This window comes from Brachionichthys hirsutus, chromosome 7 (genome assembly GCF_040956055.1).
Source record: "Brachionichthys hirsutus isolate HB-005 chromosome 7, CSIRO-AGI_Bhir_v1, whole genome shotgun sequence".
NCBI lineage: Eukaryota > Metazoa > Chordata > Actinopteri > Lophiiformes > Brachionichthyidae > Brachionichthys > Brachionichthys hirsutus.
This window is the reverse complement of record NC_090903.1, coordinates 5,896,107-5,908,531: the sequence shown is the minus strand read 5'-3', so window position 1 is coordinate 5,908,531 and position 12,425 is coordinate 5,896,107. Positions and strand designations below refer to the sequence as shown.

Here is a 12,425-nt window from a genome sequence, read left to right as displayed (position 1 = left end):
AGATTAATGAGACCAATGAGAACAGCCTACATCGATACCCAATACAACATGCATTAATATGAGCCCAGACTGTGCACTGGTCTAATTTAATCATCATTTGCAAACTAGCACTGCAGCTACCATTAAGAATCAATGAACTTGGCTATTGTATCAGTATTCAGAGTCGTTTCACATGCCGAAACTGCGCTTCCAAACTGTAAACTTAGCATGTATAGAGGAAAAATATATAAAACCATTTTAAACAACTTTTAGCTACTGTCGCTCTGCACTGGTAGTTAGCTCAAGGCGTAGCTTTCTAAGCTAGCTAACGGTGGTCAGATGAATACGAAATGGTAAAAAAAAAAAAAATCAACATCCCAACACTCACCTCACTTGTGATGGAGCTGCGTCTGATTGCTTCAGATTAAAAGGAGAGATGACGAAAACGTGTCTGCTGATAAAAGTGACTTCTAGAAAAAGCGACCAACCTTTTCAGCTAACTAGCCTTCTTCCAGCGGTCCCCCCCCCTTCACTCCGCAAGAGAATCCGTGTGCTCGGCTGTGAAGTCGTGGCACTTCGAGCTGGCTGGACGTGCTGGCCCCGTGCCCTAGATAGCTGCCAGAAACCCAGAAGATTTCTGATTGGGTAGAATTCACTCAACCCGGAAGTAGGCATGCCGGGAGTCAGAGTTTTCTCCGTCCAAGCAGCTGCTCACGCAGTCGTTCCTTTCTGAGTCAAATATTTTTTACTTTAACTCAAGTAAGTGCTTCAGAAATCCCTATAGCCTAATTGATCAGGCAACAGACTTTTCTCTTCAGTGTTTTACGTTACTAGTAACATATTACTGCACTCTGGAGGCACACTTTTTTACCCAACTGTATACAAGTCATGGCGACACTATCAGACAGTGCAAAGTATACATTTGCCATCGGGGTCTGACTGTGGCTTTAATGTTATTAGCATCATATCATTCCATCTGGGTGTGTCTCATAAGCGCAGTATACATCAGCTTTGCTCTGCTTTGAAGGTTTATGATGTTTTCATTTGAGAAACATGCAATCCAAACAGTATAAGGTTAGGGTTACATCATTAAGTTAACTACCAGTGACTTTGCATCATATCATCATAGTTTCTGCTGGTTTCCCATGAAGACATAATCATTCTTTATCATTCGGCATCCTCCACCAACTCACATCTTGTTTTACAAAGCTGCTTGTATTATGGGGAACAACTAGATGACGAGTTTAAAAACTAGTGACCATATAACCATATCTGGTTATATCATGAACCTATATTTTTTTTCATCAAACGCACCTGAAACGAGCTGGTGATTTTGCCAGTTGCATTCATGCCATTCCCGAAAGTCAGCATCGGTCTGATGGGCTCAGTCAGGTCTGTGTTACTCCAGTATCTGTTCGCAGTAATCAGCAATTTGATAACTAACCTCTCACTTAAAACAAACCCGCTTGACATCAACTGATGATGATGAGACGCAAATGATTAATCGTTAAATCATGATCTGCAAATATTTGTATTGAACAGGTTTATGTAAATTAATTAATATTTGCAATGGGGGGGGGGGGGGGGGGAAACAATTGCCAGGGCAGGGCACACTAACCCAGGGTTGTTTGGTCTTTGAGCTTTGGAGAGGTGTATCAGGGAGAGGATTGAAAGAATGACACAATCATTATAAAGTAGAAAAGAGGTAAAATATATATTTACATTTTGCTAGAAAACTTCATCATAGTGGGACTCACTGAGAACCAGGAAAATGAAACTGGTGATTTCCATCGGAATCCTAAAAACTTTCACACAAACATGAAAAAGTTTCTTCCACTAAAGTGCAGCAAATACACAGATGTCTAAATTCTTAACAGTTCAGTTTCATGCAAAAGAGGAGGCATATTGACACGTAGAGGAAAGGTTAGGTGAGACGGGATGTTTTCATTATCCATAGCTGTGATCAAAGTTTATATATATTGTAAACACACATCATAATCTGTTTCGTTAAAGAAACACACACGTTTGTTTTTTGTTTGAAGAGGCCTTATTGCTTCATGCCTCTATTCCTGCTGAGTTACTGATTACTTAATGAAAGAATATACCGATTTGGTGAATGTAGTTTTGTACTTTTCAGTTTTCATTAAACCTCTCTAAAATTCTGGTGGCTAAAATGGCAATTATTAAATTGCTCTGAACCAGAAAAAAGGGCATATTTTTAACAAGAGGATTAAGGACAAAACTCCTCACAACTCAAAGTTTACAGTAACCTACATTTACGCAGGAGACATGTACATGTATACATCACCAAACACATCTGCGTTTGGTGATGAGTCCCAAGAGCATTCCGGCATTTCCTTACAGCTTACCCAACACAGCAAACGATCCGATCCGAGGACCGTCTGTCTGCCTATAACACACAGCAAGCAAACATCTGTTCAAGCTGGGCGGAAACAGGATGTACAGTAGGTAACATGCGTATCCCTATCTAGTGGAATAATGGTTGACCATCCACAGTACACAGCTGCATGTTTTCATGAGGCCGAGTAGTAACAAAATAAAACTCTAGATAAAATACGCTTCAACCCATAAAAAAAAATACAGTAGCAAAGATCACATAGGGAAAGTCAGATTTATTCAATGCAATTATAAATTTATAAAATGCTAATGTTCTGTAAGAAAAGCATTCACACAGTTGGAATTCAATAGAAATATATTCAATTTCTTAAAAAAAAGAAAATCTATAATGCATTCTCACACTCCACTGAGTCATGATTACTAAGAATGTCATCTTCTTAGTGCACTTTATATATATATAACTGTGTAAAATAAACAAAGTGAGAGTCTGGTAAATACATCAATAACTAAGTGGATTTTATGGCAAAATAAAGAAAAACAATAAGTACACACTGAAATTGGGAAAAGGGGAGGGGCTTGCAGGGTGAATACTGTAGCAAATGGTTGTTATGGATGCAAGACAAACCAGGATTCAGTCAGAATTATTACTGTTAATTTTGTTTGAATAAAAATGCTCAATGTTCAACTAACTTTTCTTTTGACCAATCTCTAGTTGTATATATATTTGAATGCCTCATGTGCATTTTTGAAAATGGTGGGAAATTAGCCTATTCTTGCAAACAAAGCAGGTCCAAATCTAAACCCTGAAGTCACACCATTCGTCCGTGCAGCTTTAAGAACACTTGAAGGCCATTTGCCTCGTCTTCTACTGTACATCAGTTCTGCATTCCCTTAAAAGAGGGTTGGCATGCTACACATCAGCAGATGCAAAGCACAGGGATGGTTTGTCTTTTTTCTTTCCAGGTTTGCTTCTGGTTCTGTTCACTTAGCAACCAAAAAAAGTCGCCATAGTTGAAACATATGAAATATCAGATCAGGTTACGGTGCCGTAAAAGAAATATTCCTGAAGCCATTACAAACAAGATAATATATTGTGTGCATAAGAATATTTGGATCTATGGAGGAGGAAAATGAGATCAAAAAGGACAATTTTATTGCATGTACATAATGTAAGAATGAGGGGGAAAAAGAAGGCAAGCAGACAAAACAATAAGAAGGAATGTAAATTTCGGCAACTTCATGCTCTGGAGGCACATTTAATTAGACCTCTATGAATAATGGCAAAGGATGGAGCATGGAGCAGAAAGACGGGGACTACGTAAACATGAAGACACTGTGCTTTAGAGACACGTTGTCTCGTGTATGGTTTTAAAGTGGCATCACACCCATAGGTAGGAGCAGAGATCGGGCTTCAGAGTCGCATCCACACAAGGCTCTAGAGACGTTTCCATTACTGGTCACTTAGTGATGGTTGGACAAGGATACTTGAAAACATGTCAGTTACTCTTGAGCATGTCAATGCATCCCTGCATTAGAGTCGCATTGTTCTGTAAAGACAAGGGAAAAAAAATGCATCTCAGTAATAATCTGGGTTTTGTTTGCTTGCATGTACAGTATATAAAAACAGATCCTACGGAACATTAGAAATCATGATCTGCGTGTGAATACGCTCGGCTCAGTACCAGGGATGGCTACCTAAACAGGATCGCGTTGTCCAAGTTCCCCCCTCACACAAAGGACATTTTCATCAGTCGGTTGCTGCTTTTATTATTTGCAATGATGGAAAAAACAAACTTTTCTAATTATGTGGCTGCAAAAAACAATGATTTACACCTGTAATAATGTGATAATCATGTATACACCGATATGGATAAATATATATTTTCCATTTCTTTAAAAAAAAAAAAAAATCTTATTTTTGTCCCATTTCTATTTTTTTTTTCCTGCATTCATTTTCCTCAGACCATTTAAGTATACATTCATTCATCTGTTGTGAAGTGTTATTGACTAAACACACAAAGATGAAAAATGAGAAGTGTTAAACTCAATATACGACTAGCTCAGTGTTTCAAATCCCCTGAAAACATTTGCGTTTTGTCTTTTAATGCATCTTTCAATCAAAACTTTGAATACAACTTCCTCCAGTTCAGGTGAGATGTACAGAGTAAGTTACCATGGCGATCATGAAGCCACGGCAAACCTCAACATGTACAGCTAACCCACTAATTGTTCTTCATTTAATCATTTTAATTATTAAGTGTTGGCTTCCCCAATGATATTACTTTAATAATGATAATAAAATGTTTAACTTTAGTACCTATTTCTGACATTTGATGACGATGATTGAGATACTGCATGTCTGCAGATAGATACATGCCTGTTTACAACATAGGGGTGTAATGGTGAGCACCCCAAATCCACGGAACATAGGAAATCTCAATTTGTGTCTGTCGTACTATCAAAAGGACTCGCACACAACCTCATGGAGCGGCCGGGCTGTGCAGTGCTGCTCACCTTGGCATGTTTTATTTCAAGCTCGGCCATCTCTATAAGGTTCTTCCTGAAGGCAACGACACGTCTGCCCTTGAAACCGGTAAGTTCTACAAAGATGACATTGTTCATTTTAAGAAGAGCTTGCAGAGTAAGTATTTCACAGACTCACGCATTGATACACAAACCTTTCTTTCCAGACTCTGAGAGTTTGTCAAATTTCTGCAGGCACTGCCGCTGGTGCTCCTCTGCATGTGGAATGTCCTTGCTCTTCAGTCGAGCTTTATCCAAAGCTTTGTTAGAGTTCTCAAAGTCCGCCAAGGCACGGGCTCGCCTGTACAGAAGGTCCTGCCGTGTTCCAGATGGATAAACAAGAGAAAAAACGAAAGGGCACTTGAAATATAATGTTTATGAAATCACTCCCCCCCGCCCCATTTGGAAAAGAAATAACAATTTCAAACTCAATACATATTTACAAATGTCAAGATTTCTTAACAGTTTTTATTGGAATAATACTCAATTTATCTTTGGACATGCCCAAATGCTTCAGAGCATTCACATAGCAACGAAAACATTGCGCCAAGTAGGCAAAGCACCAGGAGAATAGCTGAAACGATTGCTTCTGTGATTTATAAACCCTCCCCGACGTGAACATCTCGCTCTGCTAGTCCTTTTATTAAGTTGCTTTTAAAATTAAGATGAGAAGGGCAGCTTTCCAAGTGAAATATTTTATTTTGTGCTGTACTCATGTGCGACCATTTAATTTAATTACCTCGAGGTTATGCAATCGCTGGCGTTTGTCTGTTGGTTAGCAAGATAACTCAAAAGGTTCTGGAAGGATTTGGATGACACTTCCAGGGAATGTCCGGAATCTGATCCAGAATGGAGTCAGTAAAAATATATTTAATTTTAACATAGAAAACTCCATTTACGGAGTCAAAAATCAGTTACAAATACACATCAACTCTGATTCACTTTTACTTTTCCTGGTTGGTGTATAAAGATACCAAGAACAATTTAGAACCTTTTGATAAAAATCCAGATCACCATGTGGACGGTGTAAATCTAATAGGGGGGGTGAGCTGCTTGGCGGAGGTCTGCGCTCCCAGTGCTTTTCTAGTTATCTAAATTATTATTCTTTTAGATGCCCCTATATGCACAGTTGCATCACTGCAGAAAATTTTGTTTGTGATTCAGTCATGTTACTGTGGGTAATAATCACTGAAGCTTTGAAACCCACTTTGAAGCTATATCAATCAGAGCCAACCAACAAATGTGAACATATCTAACATAATACCTGAACCAAGGCTGCTTTCTACTCTGATTAATGAATATTGCTTTCTTTTCATAAAAGGCTTTCTCTTCTTCATCCCCTAAATCTTAATTTACTGACCGCCATTAAAAAGAGACTGAAAACCAACTTTCATTCACTGGCATTGGAAGCGGCGTAACAATGTGGGCCTTAGGTCCATTCTTTATTTGTTCTATACTTATTTATTTTTATCTATTGCTCTAATGTTCCACTCATTTATGTTCTAATTTGCACATGTACTGCACTTTTTGTCAGCTACGGTTGTTTTAAAGTGCTTTATAAGTAAAGTTGAGAATTATTATAAGGAGCAATAACAGTTAGAGAAACCTGACGTGTGTGTTTCTCTCTCGTATCTTTGACACACAAACAGCAGGAAGATAAACCGATCCATCTCGTATAAATGCAGCAGATGAACATGCCCCACCTTGGCAGCCTGTATATCTCTCATGTAATATCTCAGCAGTTCAGTAAGTTTCAGCTCCTGGTCAGATGCTACTCTTCCCTCCACTTTCTGAAGAAACACAAAGATGCACAGTAGCGAAAGGCCTTTTTAAAACAGGACAAATATTTACAAAGGTGTCTCGGTTTGTTGGTTAGTGAAGTTCTGCTTACTCTGAGCTTCTCAAACAGGTCCGACAACTTCTCCATGTCCCTGAGAAAAAAAAGGAATGAGTTGTATCAGTTATATCGACTCTACGTAAAATCATGAAAGCATATATGGCACTCACTTCTTATTTGCTGTACTATCATCAGCAGAGAGACTGCTCAGAGCGGTAGAGACAAGAATGTAATCATCTGCAATATCTGCAGGAACAAAACCCAGCAATCAAAACTAAGCACATTCCGGTACTTTATTTACTCCATTCCACTAAAACAAATCCTCACATACTTTTGTGTGCGCGTGTCATCTTCTCTGCTTTGGCAGTGGAATCCTTTATTTTGCCGTAATAGTCGAGCAGGAAAGTCTTCTCCTGCTCAAAGAAATCATCCACTTCCTGTGTCGAAAACAAGCAAAGACAAAGGGTAATTTAGGAAATGACTACGCCGTTGCTTGCACAACGGTCCGGCATGAAATCCCACCTTTATTCCAGAGATGAGGACCTCATCAGCGGACTTCACCATGTTCTTAAAGAATCCTCCAAACATTTCCTTGGCATTCTTTCTTCTCACACTGAGCTGAAGTTGAGAGAAGAAGAAACACATTGAATCTATGAGAAGAATCTGGAATTAAGTGTTAAAGTTAAGAACTACTGTTTGAACTAAGGGATATTTGAACCTGTACAAACGTCATTGTATTTCTATATCATTCTATATATGGTCTATAGACAATTGCAGCCTTTGCTATTTCATCGTCCCATTATCTGAGCATGTCGAACATATTTCCTTATATTGGTAGCGACCGTGGCCGTTGACAATGGCTACATAGATTAGCATAACTGCTGAACAAAGCAGGATGTGCGGCATGTGACACAAGTCTCCAGTAAACTCTACTTCCTCTCTTTCCAAATGAAAACTCAGGAAAGGAAGTCAGCATTAAGAGGAACTCACATCCTGATCATACTCTAAGAAAATCTGGAAGTTTCTGTCTTTGCTTAAAATTGGGTGAGAGGACAATCTCTGCAGGAAGATTTCATGCACTTGCACGGTTTTCTTGAACACGGCCAGATACTCCCTGAGAAGAAGAGGGCATAACAAATACACAGTTAACAGACACAGTATTGAACACATTTTGGAGGATGACAAATTTCTCACAGTATTTACAAAGGATTAACATGACGCTGTCCAAAGATACACCACAATCCACCCGGTCGCACTCACGCCTCCAACTCTTGCTTCATTTTAGTGTACTCGTCCTTGGTCATGGTCGCTTCGCCGTCGCCCAGTTTGTGCATCTTCTCTCTTGGGCTTTCAAAGTCTGGCTTTGGGGGCACTGGAGGAATCTGTAAGTGACAAAGCAACAAATACCTGCGCATGACTTAAATTCATTACAGTATAAATTATAGGTTATGCATTAATTTTAAATTGATAATGTTTTTAGCTTAAACAGAATATGCTTGAGCCAAGGACATCTAGTGATGTTGCAACTTCTAATCCGACTCACTATTAGTCCAGCATAATCCTCTGTTTCAACCAGAGTATCGTGCAGCCAGATGAAGTCTTCATGCTGCCTGGGCACGGAGAACTCTGGCTTCTGGAAAGAACTAAGGGTGGTCTAGGAATAGATTTTATATTGTCAACATATTGGCAAGAACCCTCAGAGAATATTTTCAGGAGTATGTTGGTGTTTTTTTTTACCTTTGTATGGACAGTGAACTTGACTTTGTCCCTTTCACAGAGAGCATCAGGAATGTCAATAAGAAGCGATGAATCATTGTTTAGATCCACAGACACTGAGCGCATCTATGGACAAATGGTACGCCATGGTTACGTAAAATGTATTTCTGATCTTATGCGTGCATGCAACAAATTATCACTAGTATTGTGCAAATGCATCTCTTTCATTTGCAGTCAGGTGACTCGTATTGCACTTTATTTTGGTTTGATTCAGCAGGTTTTTGTACAAGGTTGTCTGTGACATGTCCGTGGCTTCTGAGGATTCAAACTATAAAACGCTCATTCCTGTTGCATTTACAAAATTGGCCCAATTTTGTCAATAACTGTAACCAATTCAGTCAGTACACACACACACACACACACACACTAATATCAGCCGCACAAGCGCTAGGTGTCTGGGGTCTTACCCCAATTTGACATGTAATGAAAAGTAGCTACAAAGTTGAAAGTCCAAAGCTATCACTTCCTGATTGCTTCAACTCCCACCAACCCCGACAGGTCACAACTTCACACTGGGATGGGGGGTAATTAATATAAAAAGGAAACATGTAGGGAACCATAAAATTCAGAAAGAGCACAAACGTGAAGTACTACAAGCCATTCTGTGAGTTTGGAAGAAGTCAGTTCTGCATTTAATAGTAAGGACAGATTCAAGACCTGCTTTGCTGTAAATGTTAGATTTTGACCCCCCCAAAAAAGAATATCTTAGTCTTGACCATTTAATCTTGCAGATGAAAGCAAACACCTTCACGCCTACTTTACTATGTGCTCATATTATGAAGGAAATTACACTACTCTTGTGGTAATTTTTGAGTTCCTACTATTGCTTTGCTTCTACACAAAATACAACGAAACAAGAAACTACCTTATATCCTCCAAGAGTCATACTAAAAGCATTACATTACGCAGATAACAAATGTAGCTCACTATGCAGCCACCGTCACAGATCGCTGTGATCCACAACTCTGCAAATCAATCGGTAGCAGAACGGAGTAAACCGCAATGTTGTGTTGCTCCTCTAAATTACAACAAATAAGTAGAGATCTCATGTGCTACAATGCATTTCGTCAAGTCAAATGCGCAAACAACGCATTTCTGCAAACTTGCAGTTTGACACAACTGTTTCGCCCACTTCTCGTTTTATTCCTCCATAAATCGTTAGCTAGCTTTGACCAGAGTCTAGCGCTAATGCAGACCGAAAACAACACAACAGCAGTGTGTCAACAAGCCTTTAATGTAACAACACTCGAGTATGGACGTAGTTTAAGATGTCAAAGGACATTAGACTCGCCTTTTCTTTGTTGCTGTCGTCTATAGTAGATGTCATGGTGAGACTGAAGTCGCCGGAAAGGCAAGGAGAGGCCGATAACCCAAATAACTAAACTATATCCAGGAAGCGCTGTGTCTGCTGACTGGTTGCAGTTTAGCATCCTACTATGGCGACGCCGTGACCTGTCCTTCCCTGCCTCCAATTGGTTTATCCCTACCCTAATTCCAACCAATAACCATCACCTGAGTTAACCTAACCAACCAACACAATGCGCACTAGCCAATCACAGGCAGGGCTATGCCTTCACTGTAGTAGAATTTAACATTTCGTCCGTCTGACGAGGTGTCAAATCGTTTGCTTCCTCCCCATCCTGAAAGATTACGGAATCATTTTCTTCAAAGTCATAAAACAGTCCCCGTTGCAATCATACAAGTGTGGATTTAAACAACGATTAGCGGATATTAAGACAAATATGTTGGGACCTACACGTTCTAATTTACGAACTGGTGGAACAACAAGGCGCAAAAGCAAAATAAAGTAGTTAAAAAAGAGAAGAACCACGGACTGATTACCCGCCCGGATATATTTCAGTGATACACAAGACCACTATGGATGACGTAGTTTACAAATGCGCAGGAAGTCAGACAAAATATACCCGGAAGTATGTGCAACCGCGAAAGCGTGTCGTCTAGAAACAGACGTTTGATTGCACGAGTTACTCTGGGACAAGTTGGGGCAAGTACTGCCAAAAACAATAGGGCAAAAAAAAAAAAAAAAAGTGACAATATTTTAACGGCTGCATATACGTTTAGCGAGGCTACGGTGAAGCTGACAAAGTTTGCAGCGTTAAGGTCGACAGAATGGTCTCTTTTAAACGCGTGTTGTCGTTTGGGAGCTTGGTCGCCCCTCGGTTCACCCCCCTCACTGTCAACAATTTCTCTGCTGCGCATCGCTTGAGCTCCCCGAAGAGACGCAGTCCGTATAGTTCAGCCGACACGGAGCGCTATTCATCTCTTCGGAAGTCCGTCATGTCGTCGAGGGTCACCTCCCGAACTCCCGAGACTCTGACAGCGGAGGACGCGCACATTTACGGACCTGTTGTGAAAGCTCATACATCAAATACGAGGATATCTAAAGCTCCTCATCCGTTTTTACCGGACAACGAGACGCTAGAAACAGAAGAGGCCGAGTCAGGACCTCCGACCCGGATTGTTTTAAACCGGGGGAAAGCCCGGTCTTCCGTACCGAGTGTGACTCGTATTCTCCAGCAGACCCTTTCCGAAGATCAGATCTTCTACCTGGAAAGATGGAAGAGGAGGATGATCGCAGAGCTCGGAGAGGAAGGCTTCAACGAATACAGTCAGAGTAAGTTTTTGTAAGATGGGTGAAACCTGCTATTGCTTTATGGTACTACTGTATCGATCTGTAAATGTTTACTATCATCTAGGGGCCAGACGATATGAAAAGTAACCCACAGTTTGTTGTTTCTACTCAGACTTATTTGCACAAGGGAAGCTTTTCCACTCTGCCGTGGATAACATTCTGACATCAGGTGCAAAATGGACGAGCAATTTTCCGGACACACTGGAATACCCACCAGTGGTGTTGGGATACTTGGAGAGCATCTCTCACGTTCTGGAGGACGTCAGCGCAGTGAGAGCCATTGAGAGCACTGTGCAACATGACGCACTGAACTACCTGGGCGTGGTGGATTGTGTTGCTCGCTATCGGTACATGGTCCTCATTTTCAAATAAAAGATGTGCTTGAATTTCCCCACACTGCTGAGGACTGCTACTCAGACCTGCTTTTGTCCTTAGGGGTGTTTTATGTGTCATTGACTGGAAGACGTCCGAGAAGCCCAAACCCTTCCTGAGCAACACATACGACAACCCTATTCAGGTGGCAGCCTATGCTGGGGCTCTGAACAATGACGGCAGGTACAAATACCAGGTGAGGGTGTATAGGTGAAGCAATGATATTTTGTGTTTCAGATTTCTTTGTTTTTTTTTAATTGTGCCGCTGTAATTTGTCATTACAGGTTGAGAATGGACTCATTGTTGTGGCCTACAAAGATGGTTCGCCAGGCCACACTCATAAGATGGACTCAGAGCAGATGTTGGAATTCTGGAAAACCTGGTTGGTTCGTCTGGAAGAGTTCACGCAACGGAAATGATGAAGTCTTCCCACTACTTCTTAGCATTCTATTCTTAAATAGAAAATGGATGTTATTTCTTCAGAAATATAGTTGTTAGAGTATTTGATTATGTCTTGATGATGAACTTGTGAAACATTTACGGCGGAGCCTTCACAACAATTGATGATCCACGGAGGAATGGCATTTTGGGTTAACGAGGGTAGTCACAATATCACAGTTACTCACTGTACGTATTATGGCGATATCCATGCATCATTTTGAAAAAAGGTCTCCAACTTTTACAAGTGTGTTGTGTCTTTTATTGACAAATAAATTATACAAAATGAGCTTGTAGGGAAGCTTATAAAGGAACAGTGAAGAGACAAAATGATCACAGCACCCACCAGTCACCTTCAAAATCTTTTTTTTCCCGCATGGAAACAGTGAAACACGATTTGTAGAAAGTACCGTAATTCCCGGTGTACAAGCCGCTACTTTTTTCCAATATTTTGAACCTTGCGGTTTATGCAACGACGCGGCAAATTTA

The 12,425-nt window shown here is 40.4% G+C and overlaps 2 protein-coding genes across 2 annotated transcripts; one reads left to right on the top strand and one right to left on the bottom strand.

The window, feature by feature from the left end:
• Positions 1-2,597: 2,597 nt before the first annotated feature.
• Positions 2,598-9,800, bottom strand: snx5 (sorting nexin 5). The gene is made up of 13 exons (XM_068741146.1): positions 9,765-9,800; positions 8,435-8,539; positions 8,241-8,351; positions 7,958-8,079; positions 7,688-7,811; positions 7,220-7,315; positions 7,029-7,134; positions 6,868-6,943; positions 6,752-6,791; positions 6,564-6,650; positions 5,016-5,175; positions 4,852-4,937; positions 2,598-3,884 (listed from the first exon to the last, which is right to left on the bottom strand). Exons 1-13 carry the CDS (start codon positions 9,798-9,800, stop codon positions 3,834-3,836), a joined length of 1,200 nt encoding a protein of 399 aa, XP_068597247.1. The 3' UTR covers positions 2,598-3,833.
• Positions 9,801-10,603: 803 nt separating this feature from the next.
• Positions 10,604-12,165, top strand: mgme1 (mitochondrial genome maintenance exonuclease 1). The gene is made up of 4 exons (XM_068741509.1): positions 10,604-11,108; positions 11,239-11,473; positions 11,562-11,694; positions 11,783-12,165. The coding sequence occupies exons 1-4, from the start codon at positions 10,604-10,606 to the stop codon at positions 11,915-11,917; spliced, it is 1,008 nt and encodes a 335-aa protein (XP_068597610.1). The 3' UTR covers positions 11,918-12,165.
• The last annotated feature ends 260 nt before the right edge of the window (positions 12,166-12,425 follow it).